This window comes from Crocuta crocuta, unplaced genomic scaffold, assembly GCF_008692635.1.
Source record: "Crocuta crocuta isolate KB4526 unplaced genomic scaffold, BGI_CrCroc_1.0 scaffold180, whole genome shotgun sequence".
In the NCBI taxonomy this organism is placed as follows: domain Eukaryota; kingdom Metazoa; phylum Chordata; class Mammalia; order Carnivora; family Hyaenidae; genus Crocuta; species Crocuta crocuta.
In genome coordinates this window covers 6,510,829-6,524,133 of record NW_027527549.1, presented here as the reverse complement: position 1 = coordinate 6,524,133, position 13,305 = coordinate 6,510,829, and the positions used below count along the sequence as shown (strand labels likewise).

The 13,305-nt window shown below is 51.4% G+C and overlaps 1 protein-coding gene across 11 annotated transcripts in view; it reads right to left on the bottom strand.

The window, feature by feature from the left end:
- Window positions 1-13,305, bottom strand: part of LOC144234341 (myomegalin) — a 189,231-nt gene that overhangs the window by 20,486 nt on the left and 155,440 nt on the right. For 8 of the 11 annotated variants that reach the window (XM_077767682.1, XM_077767740.1, XM_077767733.1 and 5 more), the window contains 8 exons: window positions 11,740-12,175; window positions 10,714-10,906; window positions 9,294-9,410; window positions 8,246-8,720; window positions 6,313-6,548; window positions 5,278-5,329; window positions 4,008-4,231; window positions 3,208-3,360 (listed from right to left, as the gene is read on the bottom strand). In XM_077767682.1, the coding sequence (XP_077623808.1) occupies window positions 3,208-3,360; window positions 4,008-4,231; window positions 5,278-5,329; window positions 6,313-6,548; window positions 8,246-8,720; window positions 9,294-9,410; window positions 10,714-10,906; window positions 11,740-12,175 (1,886 nt within the window). Of the gene's footprint in view, window positions 1-3,207; window positions 3,361-4,007; window positions 4,232-5,277; window positions 5,330-6,312; window positions 6,549-8,245; window positions 8,721-9,293; window positions 9,411-10,713; window positions 10,907-11,739; window positions 12,176-12,639; window positions 12,697-13,305 lie in introns of those variants that run through there. The other 3 variants (XM_077767645.1, XM_077767691.1, XM_077767699.1) reach the window with 2 other exon arrangements.

Genomic DNA, 13,305 nt, shown 5'->3' with positions numbered 1-13,305 from the left:
GGGTTTTTTTTTTTTTTTTAATTTCTGAGAGAGAGAGAGAGAGAGAGACAGACAGACAGACAGACAGACACAGTGTGAGAGGTAGAGGAGGGTCAGAGAGAGAGGGGAAATACAAAATCTGAAACAGGCTCCAGGCTCTGAGCTGGCTATCAGCACAGAGCCTGACGCGGGACTCGAACCTATGAACTGTGAGATCATGACCTGAGCTGAAGTTGGACGCTTACCCGACTGAGCCACCCAGGCACCCCCAGAATGTGGTTTTAAGGTAACTTCAGTCTGATTTCTAGTTAAAAAATTTTTTTTATAGTTTATTTATTTTTGAGACAGAGACAGCACAGGTGGGGGAGGGGCAGAGAGAGAGAAAGAGACACAGAATCTAAAGCAGGCTCCAGGCTCTGAGCTGTCAGCACAGAACCTGACGCGGGACTCGAACCCACGAACTGTGAGATCATGACCTGAGCCGAAGTAGGACACTTAACTGACTGAGCCACCCAGGTGCCCCTAGTTGTTGTTTCTTTTTTTTTAAGCATCGCTAGAAGGCAAATTCCTCACGTGAAGGTTTTTCTTATTTTTTTAAGCTCTAAGTGATCTCATGGAACATTTTTTGTGGTGAGGCCTCCAGCCCATACATATATCAAAATCTTTCCAAAAAGATGGCTGGACAGTCTATACCCGATAAGATCAATTATCCCTGGAAGTCAGGCAGCAGAATTCTCAATCAGATATCACAGCCTGTGCTTCAGGTCCTGGCCACCCACCTGTCACCTGTCCAGGGGTAGAAATGAACCCTGTGCAATAGGAAGATGGGTTTTGTCACTTCTTCTGAACCCATTACTACCTTTTTTGCCCTCAACCTGATGGTGTCAGGTTCTGAACTTGATTAAGAGCATTTCACAGCAGGAGAACAGAACAGGCATGGAGAGAAACCCGCCTGAGAGTGGCCATCTTCTTTATGGCCGCTGTGTCTCGCGGAGGCACGGCACATGAACTCTCTCATGCTCTGCCACTAAACACGTCACCAGGCTCCAGCATACTTGGTGGGGCCCCACACTGTCTGCAGCGGGACAGGACCCCATCTGGGGCCTGATGAACCGATGAGACACACGCATAGAAGGGTAACAGTAAACACATTTCCAAAAAAAGCAGCCAGAGCCAACCCTCAGCCATCCACTGGCAAAGCGTACGCCCTATGCTGCGGTCCAAGACTCCGCTGTCAAAGCCAAAGCCATGCAGAGCCACACAGGGCGAGGCGGCCGTTCCCAAGCACACGAATGCAGCAGGAAGTGCTCACTTTCTCCCAACTGCTTCTGCAGCAGCTGCAGTTCCTGCTGGGCCTGCGCCAAGGAGACCACGGGTGCCTCACAGCGGCCAAGGAGGGGAGGGCCAGTGGCGCCGAAGGGCAGGAGGCGGGGCGGAGCTGAGGGCAGAGGTGCCCGGGGAAGGCTAGCCAGCGAGGGGATGGAGGGGAAATGAAGGCCTAGAAAGTTGGGGAGAAAGGAGACACGTCATTAGAAAGAAAGAGAGAAAGGGAAGGGTAAGGGATTGAGAAGATGAGACTATTCCCTGACCAGATACCTCCTCGGGGAGCCAGCTGACACGGCGAGGGGTGAGCACTGCTACCCAAGAGGCTGGCCTGGCCGACCCCCACCTTCTCCCCTGCCAGGATAGCCTGCATGCACATTCTCTGCTCATCTCGGAAACTGCTGGCTACAGAAGACAATTGTACCAACTGTAGCCCCAGCAGCTACGAGAGCCCAGCCCAGCCACCCCGGGCACAGACAGGTCAGCGTGCCTCAATGCTCTCAAGCACCCCGGGCATGCATCGGCCCTTGCCCCTGTGACAAGACTCTTCCTACACCTTGAACTCTTCTGAAAGCATGAGGGCTCGCCCCGAGGAGGGCAGGAACGGGCCAGGGCTGTGGAGAAACGTGTATTCCTAAGGCCTGTAACTCAAGACTCCAGCAGAAACAAACCTCTGACTCTCAAATCAATGTGTTCACTCACCGAATGAAAAGTAAAGGTCCTGCTGAAGCGACTTCGGCACAGTAGCCTGCGTATCTGTCTGGGTGTTTGCATCACTTAGGAAAAGTTCTTAATATGTGCAGACTCTCCAGACCCTGATCTACGAAATCACAAACTTGGGGAGTGGGGCCTGGAGGGTTGCATTTAAAAACATCTTCACAGCTGACCATTATACAGCCCAGCTTCAGATGGGACTTTAGGAACCCTGGAATGTGCTGCTGTCTGACTCTGTCTCCTCTTTCCTACAAACAGTTACACGGCAGGTAGCCCGTGGAGGGAGCACAAACCAAGACTGACCTGTGGAGAATGTCTCCCACGGGAGACGATTACATTCTAAATCACACCCCTTACCCCAGGATGCTGACACGCTATCAGAGCGACACCACAAAGACACCCCCGTTGCCAAGTGACACAGGCCATGCATCCTTCAGGGAGGCATTCTCATCTTAACCCCCCTGGCCTTCTGTTCTGTTTGACCCCAGAGCATTTACACAGACAGATGTCCACGGTGCCAGGCAAACAGCTTTCCCCCACGATTTCCTGGGCCAGCTGCTGCCTGCTCTGCCTGAGAAACTTGGAGCCCAGGCTCAGAAACTGTCAGACACATCCCTTTCTTAAGCTTTTGGTTGACTTATTCTCGGGAGGGACGGGGCAGTAGAAGGAAAGCACTGTGCTCTCCGGGGCTGCCTTACACAAATGAGCCAGTCGTGGCAGGAGATAGGAGGCGAGGACAGGGTTTGCCCTTCCCTGCCATCACCAGTGTGAAGCTGTAAGAGGAAAGCACACCCCCAGGCAAGTAGGCTGGTGAGGCCACAGTGTGGATATAAGGTCACTTATAAGCGAGCAGGAGCTTTGGCTGCTGTAATCCTGGGAGAAACATGTGGCCCCTCTGCTCCCCAGGGTGAAATGAAGGAAAGAAATGAAAATGTTTAGCTTAAAACAACTGGCCAACTGCCAGTCAAAACTGCTGGTACACAGGTCAAAGGCTGTTGTAGATTTCTGATTTTTCTAAAATATTTAAAACAAAACTCAGACACAATTAGCGAACTAGGATGGTCCCTTGGTTTCATCTAGGATTTGAGGCACACAAGCCCGTGACCATGGAAACACTGGTCCCAGACGATGAGTCACACAGGCAGCTGAGGGACAGGAGACAGAGCTCCCGCCGTGCTGGCTGTCGCATACCTGGATGGGCCTGGCTGGCCTCCTGGGGGGGGCTCTGGGGAGCTGGCAAGCTGGTGGGGTTGCTGCTGGGTTCGGCCTTAACCCCCTGAGGTGCACTGGCTGCTGATGGTTTAGAAGACAGTACAGCAGAATGACTCGAATGGTGGATGGTATCTACAAAACCCATGAATGAAAGAAAATGTTGGGTGGTCTACACAGAACGGGAACCTGGCCTTCTATTTAGCCAAGGGGTACCAGGGCGGAGCCTGGCTCTCCGGGAAAGCACCAAGCACAGGCACTGAGAGCAGGCTTCATGTTCTGGCTCACAGAGAGCTCCCTTAGTGAGGCAAGCCACCTCAGAGGAGATGGTGGGGCTCGGACCATGAGAACGGCGCCTCCCAAAATACCAGGCAGGCCCGACAGCATCTGTGAACACAGACAGGTACTCGGGGCACACCATTCGGGAAATGCAGATAGCAAGGTCACTGTAGGAGGGGTGAGACGCCCCATTTTAAGACGGAAGTCAGTCAGACCGTCTGTGCTCATGGGGCAGCAGGGAAGGAAGGTCTGGAAGGATCCTCTCCCTCTTCCCTGTGTGGTTCACCTTGGGCCTACCAGCACGCACATCCAGGGGAGACTCAGTGACACCCTGCAGAGTCATGAGCAGAGCAAAGGTCCCACACCACGGGGGCCTGTGCTTGGCGCTTGGTCCCACAGCCACGTTCAGCCCGGTACACTCCCCGGTGGACCTCCGAGGCCTGGTTATGCGTGTCTTCTCTCAGACTAGGTAAAAGCAGTACCACTCAGAAAGCAGAGGCTACCTGAGTGACCGGGTGGAGGCTTCTTCTCTTCATACTGTGTGTACTCGCTGGCGACGTCCATGTCAGAGCAGGCCTCCAGCTCATCCGACAGGAAGGAGGAGGTGCTGGGGGAGCGCTGGGGGTCCGACAAGGCGTGGCTGCTGCAGGGCGTGAGCGACCGGGCATCCAGCTTGGCCTGCAGGACTTCGATCACCTTCTCCTTCTCCTGCAGCTCCCTGCTGAGCCTGTGGGGTGGAGGTGACAAGAGGTGAAGCCAAGGTCACCGGACCAGCTAGTTGTGACGAAGACACACAGGAAAGCCACAGAAGTCAAGGGAATCATTCCTGTGAAGAACCATGGAAACAACCCATCTCTGATTAGGAGCAAAGAAGAGGTGGAGTGCAGGGGGTAGAGGTGCAACAGCCACCCAGTGTACTGGCCGCATGGCACTTGGGGACAGGCAGACACTCGGGCAGCTCTTCGAGGCACCGCTGCTCCAGGCATGGCCCTAGCAGAGCTGTGGTCCGATGCCCGCTGGTTCCCAGTCTCTAAGAAGAGACGCACAGAAATTGGAGGCAAGCGTTGCCATTGACAACCAAGAGCAGGACAAGTGGAATCACCTGGTTGGTTGCGGGCACAGCGCATATGTGTGAAAACAAAGATAAAACACTGTTCTTCACCACATGCATGTTGAGAAGCACTCTGTGGCCTCAAAGCACGTGTCTGACACAAGGGGACTGAACTAGGGGCTATGATGGGTTTGGAGCCCATATTTTACTGCACATTTTAAGACTATCTGTAGTGACTCGTTGAAAACTGGTTCCTAAGGCACTGTAGCCTCCCAGGGATCTGCAACATCTAGGCCTTTCCCCTAGGAATGGTACTAGGAGTCTTTGATTCTTTTTTTTCCCCAAGGAAATTGGACGGTTATTAAGCCAGCTGCCAACTCAACTCGGGATGAGCCCACTTAGCAGAGTACACATCTCGTCTTTAAACACACAGGAGGAAGGCAAGGGGAGGGCCTTGGGGGTGCCAAGGACCCCTGAAACTGGGTTAGTTTACTTGTGGGTCAGACTGACTCTAGGTCTGGAAAATAAAAATGCAAATGGAAATCAACAGAATTGTATCAAAAAAGAGTAAAGACTTAGGCTAAACACAACAGTAAGACGTTTCATGAATGAAGGAACTCATTCAATCAGCATTTCCCGCCCCCTGATTTGTGAAGCTGCACTCACCCTGGACCCCTTGGGCCCTGTTCCCGATTCCTTTATCAGATCCTATTTCAAGTTACCTGAGAGCCAGCGGTTCGAGTCCTGCTTGGTCTTTCTCACTTTTATGATCCTCTGCAAGCCAAATTCAGAAAGAAACTGTAAGAAACTAAACAGGTCCCACTTCCCCCATTGTAAGTGCAGGAGCCTCTTTGGGTACAGGATGCTGACTCCTCCGTGTGTGTCCCAGACACTTAGGAGAATTACTCGGGAAGGCTGTAGATCGTGGCCTCCGAGGGGAGACCTGTAGACTCTCCTGAGCTCACCAGGCAGACCTCCCCTGACGTGGTGACTGGCACCGTGACTTTCTCTGCCCTGAATCAATGCAGAGAAGTTTAAAAGGCACTTGCCCAGCTTCTTTCCGGAACATTCTAACTTCCAAGCCTGCCACAGACGGCCTCCCAGATGTATGCTCTCTGTCCCATCACAGCATTCATGCAGAACGCACTCTTGCTCTGTCCCGCCTCTGTACCTGCCACCAGCATGGGGGGATGGTTGGCCCCCAAGACTCATCCTGCTGTATTCCCTCGGGGGCTCTCAGGAAAGTTTTTCAAAGTAAAGGGCTCCAATAATAACCAATATTCCTAGCCTTTGCACTATGACATTTGGTACCGAAACCATGTCCAAGGGCTGGGTGCTTTACCCATAGCTGAACTATAGTCACGTATGATACTATTCAATAGACAAAGAAACAGAGACACTGAAAGGCTAAGCCATTGAGCAAAGCAAGTTAATGGCAGCATCTGGGCCACAGCTTGGGTCTTCCAATTTTCAGGTCAGGCTCTTTTCACTAGGATGAGGTCCTCTGATCTTGTCTCCCTTTCTCCCCCTTAGCACTCAGTGGACACAACCTGCTTCCCTAACGGCCACTTGCTACCAGTGCTCAAATTTCTGCAGCTACAAACATGGCCTCTCCAACCCTGTACGTTCTGCCCCAATGCCCCCCACCAGCCAGTGCTGACCCTGTAAGGGCCCTGGGAAAGGGAGTGGAAGCAGGAGATGGGTTAAAAGGCCGTGGGAGTGACTGGGAGTGTGCCAAAGCCCTGTGGCCAACTTACTGGTGCTGAGTTTGCTGGTAAGCCTCTCCATCAGCTGGCTTCCCTGGGCGAGCTGCTCCCTGAAGCTTTGGCCCAGGTAGTAGTCAATGTCATTGCTCCTAAGAAGGTCCTCAAAAGATTTTACCGTATCTTTTGTATGCTGGGTGAGAAGATAACAGATACCTCTCCCTTCTCTTATCTTCTGGCGTAGGTAGGATAGTTCTCGGGCCTGATCCTGAATCAAGGAATCGTATTTCCTAATGCAGGAGAGAAGAGGAAAAAGAATGAAAAAGAGTGAATATTAAATCCTGGGGCTTCTGTAGAGATTTCTGTGAGAATATCTCTAAGGCGCTCTCACAAGCTGAATTCTGGCACATAAACCAAAGATGGTATTTAAGAGTAAATCTTGCTCTGACAAATGACAACAACAACTTAGTATGCCTTTGTTCTGACACTGTTTTATATATGTTGGTTGTATGTCCAAATAGATCTTAAGTTCTGTGGAGGTAAATACAGTGCCAAAGTTTATAGTCCTTCAAGGATCAGTAGAGGGTAGATTCACAGTTGTTACTCAATAAACACTAAACAGATACCAAATAAATACTAAAAAATAAATCCAGTCATTGGAATGACTTAATCCTGAGTCTGGGTGGAATCTTTCATGCCTTCTGTTTCAAAGACCATCTATAACATGGCGGATGCTACTCTGCAGAGACGACCATCACACAAATTCCTGTCCCACACACACCTTTGCCTCATCTTTCATTAGCAGGTAGAGGCTATTCTCCACCTTCTTAAACGTGGGCAAGCTCGGTGACCACTTGGACCGAGATACTCTAGTGGAAGTGATACTGTGCCCCGTCTAGATGTAGCTCTTAACTGTCCTGGCAACAACCACTTCCGGTCTGTTGGATGCCAGCTGCCATGTAGAAATGCAACTACCCTGAGACCACCATACTATGAGAGGCCCCTGCCAGGAAGAAGGACCCCGGAAGACGAGAAGCCACGTGGAGAAAGAGAGATGCCAAGGAGCACCACATCACTAGCCATGCGACTGAAGAAGCTACGCCCACCCCCCTCAGAACTTTGGGATGACTCCAGCCCCAGCCGCTGTCTGAGGGAAGCTGCATGAGAGACTCCTCCAGTGAAAACCACCCTGCTGAGCCCAATCCACATGAATTATTGTTTGAGGCCACTAAGCTTTTAAGTGGTTTGATACTCAGTGCAGATAACAAGGACACATACCGAGATGGAAGTATACCCAGTATTGTTCAACACAAAGTACCAATACCAATAGTAGTTATGGTAGATAGTATTGAGAACTTAATATGTGTCATGTAATTATAAGAATTATAATTCTTTTTTTTCAAATGTTTATTCATTTATTTTTGAGAAAGAGTGTGAGTATAAGTGGGGAAGGGGCAGAAAGACAGGGAGAGACAGAATCCCTCTCAAGCAGGCTCTGAGCCACCAGCGCAGAGCTCAACATGGGGCTCCAACTCATGAACTATGAGATTGTGACCTGAGTCAAACCCAAAGAACCCCTGTACTAATTCTTTTACACCTAATAACCACGCTTTGAGGCAGGTTCTCTTACCATCCTCATTTAATAGGTAAAAAATAGGCCCTGAAGGTCCAAGTAAGTGGTGTGGCTAGAAGGTGCCAGAGCTAGGAGTCAAACCCAAGCAGTCCAACTCGAGTCTTACTACGACACCACATACCCTGGCATTTTACCTACAGGTTCCTGAGAGGAGACCCTGGGATGCGCTGTCTCCGGGCAGGGCCCAGCTGTCCTCTCTTCAGCTCTAGGCCTGGCATGCACACAAGTACTCTGTTGATTGCCCCGATGGGTTCTCTCCTCGACCCGCCTGGGCGACCCGCCTGGGCTACCCAGCCTCAAGCACAAACTTAACCGTCATCAGTCAAATAAGGGTCCAAGAAGTGCCCTCCTTACCCAGGCCACGAGGCGGACCTCAGCTCCTCGGCCAGCTTCCCTTCCGCCCCGGTCTTCGGGAGCTGGGCCTCTAGCTGGGACACTCTCTGGATCAGACTCTCCAGATCCTTCTTAGCCTGCAGCCCTGGGGGATAGAACGCCCCCGTGCCATCAGAGAGCCACCCCTCATCCTCGTCAGTGACACTCTGAGGGGAGGATCCCTCCAGGGCTCCGACGGCCTTCAGCTTTCGCGGTCTCTCCAGACTAGACGAGTAATCGCTCGTAACCGAGAGCGACCGCACCCGGCTCTTGAGGTTCTGAATGATCTTGTGGGCGTTCTGCAGCTGGGTCTTCAGGTCTCTGATGTCCTTGTGGAGGACAGAGGTGTCTTCCGACTTCCCGCACGCCTGGAACTCCTGCTTCCCCCGAGGGCTCTCCGAGGGCTTCTTCCCAGGGGCGCTGGCCGGGGGTGAGTCCAGCAGGGGTTCCTCACACTCTGAGAACAGACAAAGACATCTCCCTGAGTAGAGCCGCCCATCCTGCTGTAGCTGGAAACCGCTTCCGGGCTGGGTCATAATCACGTGAGCAAAAGCTGACCCCGACCTTTACTCGGCCCTGCACTTCCCCAGCGCCCACACATGGTTCCTCTTATCCACCCACCAGCCCTGCAGGTCAGGTCACCTGTTGTGCTGAGCATTTTTCTTCTCTTCACCGTTTCTGTTTGGCGGGTGTCCCTACAAAGCCCTTTGATCGTGGAAAAGCAATTGCTTAAACTTAGGGTGAGCGCATCTGGTCTTTTCATTAAAAAGTAAGCTTTATCTAACAATCTGTTGGATGGAACTTTTTCCCCCCCCTTTTAATTAACGGCAGTATTTTGAAGACTATAGAAATTCAAACTCACACTCAGCCTCATTTGGGGCTAGAGTTCTCTGCCAAAGTCTCCTGCCCCTCTCTGGTTCTGGTCCCCTTCCGTCTACAACACCCCCCACCCCGCCGCCCATCAGGAGTGGGACTGGCCAACAGCTCCCGGATGTGGGCGGACAGGTAAGCCCCGCCCCCACGCTCCTACCCGGACTTGTGCTCTCCTCCCGCTCTGCCTCATTCTCGCTTCGGCCACAGGTCTCATAGCCCAGGTCCTGGAGGTCCACCTGCACCTGCTTGCTGTCCTGCTTCACCAGGGACTCACCTGCTTGGGAAGAGACAGAGGGCGCTGCAGAGGGTCTGAATTGCCCACATGCAGCTCAGGGACACCTCAGGGGCACATGCCCTCAGCAGGTAGGGAGGTCAGGGCCATAGTGGGATGGGCCTGTCTTTGGACTCAAGTGGGAGAAGAGACCACCCACTCTGGGCAGGACTTCCTTCCACCAGCTTGAGCCTCCGTCTGCCGCCGCTGATCTCACCTACGATCCCTGAGCCTTTGTAGAGACCAGACCTTTCTAAGTTGGGTATTATATATTATTGTCCCTACAAGCCCCGGTGAAACTAGCAAGGGCTTTATCCACAGACCCTTAGTAAATACATGAATGGAGCTGAACTGACTTAGAATCCTAACGCAGCATCGAGATCTGCACTGTTCAGTAACATAGCCACACGGGATTCCTTCATATTAAATTAATTAACATTAAATAAAATTCCCGAGTTGAACGAGCATGACTCCTAAGCACATGTGATGTAGATATAGAACATTTCTATCAGAAAGCATGGGTTCTAATTTTTTTAAATATTTATTTATTTTTGAGAGAGACATAGGGAATGGGGGAGGGGCAGAGAGAGAGGAAGACACAGAATCTGAAGTAGGCTCCAGGCTCTGAGCTGTCAGCACAGAGCCCGACGTGGGGCTCCAACTCATGAACCATGAGGTTGTGACCTGAGTCGAAGCTGGACATCCAGCTGGCTGAGCCACCGAGGCACTCCTGGAAAGCATGGATTCTAGACCAAAGATGGTGATGTGTTTCTGAAGAATAGGATTGGGTGCCAAGAGGAGGAGAGAAACTATCAGTGTATGTGGAGAGAGGTAAGGCATTTTGCTGACTATACCAGAAATCAGCAAACCTAGGGGCGCCTGGGTGGTTCAGTCAGTTGAGTGTCCAACGTCAGCTCAGGGCATGATCTCATGGTTCGTAAGTTCGAGCCCCACATCGAGCTCTCTGCTGTCAGCACAGAGCCTGCTTCAGATTCTCTGTCCCCCTCTCTCTGCTCCTCCCCCGCTCATGCACATACTCTCTCTCTCTCAAAAAATAAACATGAAAAACATCAGCAAACCTAAACGTTAGCCCATTCCCTCCCTACACACTCCCTGCAAACTTGCTTTGTTCTTTATTCCTCTCTGCCAGGTGCAAACTGAAGTTAAACATCCACCTTCCACAGCTCTAGGACCATGGTCAGGATTAGATCGATCTTGAGGCTGGGGACGAAAGGTGAGGCCTGCAGAGCATGCAGCTTCTCAGGGAGAAGACAGGCACCTGGGTGATGGTGCACCTAAGACTTACGAAGCATGACTCTGTATTTCTCCAGCTGGTTGGCCTGGGCAAAGACCGTGGCTTCCGATATCAGCAGCTTCTCCTGGAGATCCTGATAGCGCTGCCTGCACTGCGCTAGCTGGGAGCGCAGGTGCTTGGTGGACCCAGGAAGGCTACCTTCTGACTGAGGCCCAGGGGCTTGGGCCTGGGGCCGGTTATCCAGCTGTGGAAAGAGCCAGCACAGGGACCGGGGCAGTCTGAGGTCAGGAGCCATGCAGCAGAACGTCCACCACCCCTTCTGAGCCCCGAGGACTCTGTTCATGGGTCTGTCACAGCATTCCTCACACCATTTGGCAGTTGCTTGCGTTCCAGACCGAGCTCCTGCAGAGCTGGGCTAATGTTTTATTCATCTTTGTATCTACGGCAAGTAGCAAATCGCCAGTAGAGTCTACTAGGAGCTCTCCGTGAATGTTCATTCGATGGTTAAAAAGCGAAGGGGTAGGAATCTCTACTCATCTCTCCCTGCTCTCAGAATCCTCTATGTTCTCCATTTACTGAACCCTCAGCAAAGCCCCTCCCCTTATGAGGACCCCGAGAGCCACTCCTGAGGCTCAGGAGCAGACACGTGTGTGAGCTGTGACAAAATTGGCAGTGATAAGGGAGAGATGTCATTACACACTGCTTGTCTGGGCTGCCTTAACCCCCAGGCATCACTCTACCGCATCCTATTGAAATAATCCATTTTGCCCTGTCTCTTCCCACCGTTCTGAGCACTAAAGGGGCAGAGACCAGCCCTTACTGCCTGCTGCCAGTACCTACTGTGTTATCTGGAAAATGAAGCACTCCAGAAATATTTATGAAAAATTAATTACTCAAGTAATATTTATGGGATAATGTTGTAAATGCCTTCCTAAAGGCTGAACGTGTGAGGAGCATCATTACGACTGCTTGTGGGGCAAAGGTGCCCTTCTCTCAGTCCCTCCTGACCCGTAAGACAGAACTGTCACCTCCAGCCCTTCTCCAAGGGCCTTTCGTCCCATCTAATCCCACACTTACTTGATCGGCATCCCCTGCAAGTGCGGCCCCCAGGTCAAGGCTCTGGGGTCTGGGGCAGGGCTTCATGGTCACGGGCTCCTCTTCTTGGCCTCGTGGCTTCTCGGGAGAACAGACCAGCTCTGTGTTCATTCTGTCGATCTCCCGGGCCAGCCGTGCAAGGAGCTCTGGACTAAGTTGACCATTCCCATCCTTACTGCTCAGTACCAGCTGCTCTTTGAGGAGGCTGATGATGTTGTGGGCATTCTTCAGTTTTCCCTGGAGCTTTCTGAACTCAGCCTGAAGGCTGTTCTCACTCAGACCCCCTTTGGCCGCCACAGCTTCCACCGTCACCTCGCCCTTCTCCTTGTCTTCCTCTATCTCCCATCCGTCAGACATTGCTTCTCCCATCTGCTCTTTCAGCTCTGCGTTCTCGAGGCAAAGGCTGAGCATGGTGTTCCTGCAGGATGTGGGCGGTCAGGGGCTGGCTCTGGTCTCGGCCTCGGCTCCCCAGAGCCCCCCATCTCAGTCCGGCAGAGACTCAGAGACACCCCAAAGCATGATGCAACCTCAGAGACCTACACCTGCTCCCTCATATTGTAGACAAGGAAACCAAGGTTCAGGAANAGGGTCAGAAAGAGAGGGAGACACAGAATCTTAAGCAGGCTCTGGGCTCTGAGCTAGCTGTCAGCACAGAGCCCAACGCAGGGCTTGAACCCACGCACCATGAGATCACGACCTGAGCTGTAGTCGGACACTCAACCGACTGAGCCACCCAGGTGCCCCTCAACACACCCGGTCTTTACCCGAGTCCTGCAGCCCCCTGTTCTAACCTTCAGTGGTCACTGGAATAAACAAGGGTACTTATAGTGTTAAGAAGAAAAAATACGAAAGACCTTGCCGAGGGCACATTTATTATTACGGGCTCTATATTTCTATTAATTATCATAAGTTTTCAGCCACTGGATGAGAGATGGGGACCTAGGAAAACACGAAATAAATAATACTCATCAGAACTGCAATCAAATGTACTTTGTTTGCCTTATGCCTGGCTCTTGTGATAGATCTTCAGGGGGGAGGGAACTCTTTCTGTCCCATTCACCCTGTATCCCCAGAGCCTCCACAGTGCCTGCCATGGGAAACATTCATATTTATAGAATAAGTAAAAAGAATAAACAGCTAATTTTCACTAAGACATTCTAGGGTTTCTTCCCATGGAACCCTTCAGCAGGGTTGGATGGAAGCAATAAAAAACATGGCTTCAATAAGGCAATCCATTTATTTTTTTTATTATTTTTAAAAAATATTTTTATTTATTTCTAGGGNCGAGATTATGACCTAAGCGAAAGTCGACGCTTAACCGACTAAGCCACCCAGGAGCCCGAAGGCAATCCATTTAAATAGGCAGTTCACTTCACCTCTCTGAGCCTCAGTCTTCTTTTGCATAAAATAAGGATCACTCGTACCTACTGGAGTAATTGGATGCAGAAATGAAATTGCATATATGGTATGGTTAGCTCAGGATCTGCAACAGAGAAGGAATGTAATTCTGCAATACTAGCTGCAAACCTGAAAAATACTAGCATTAGA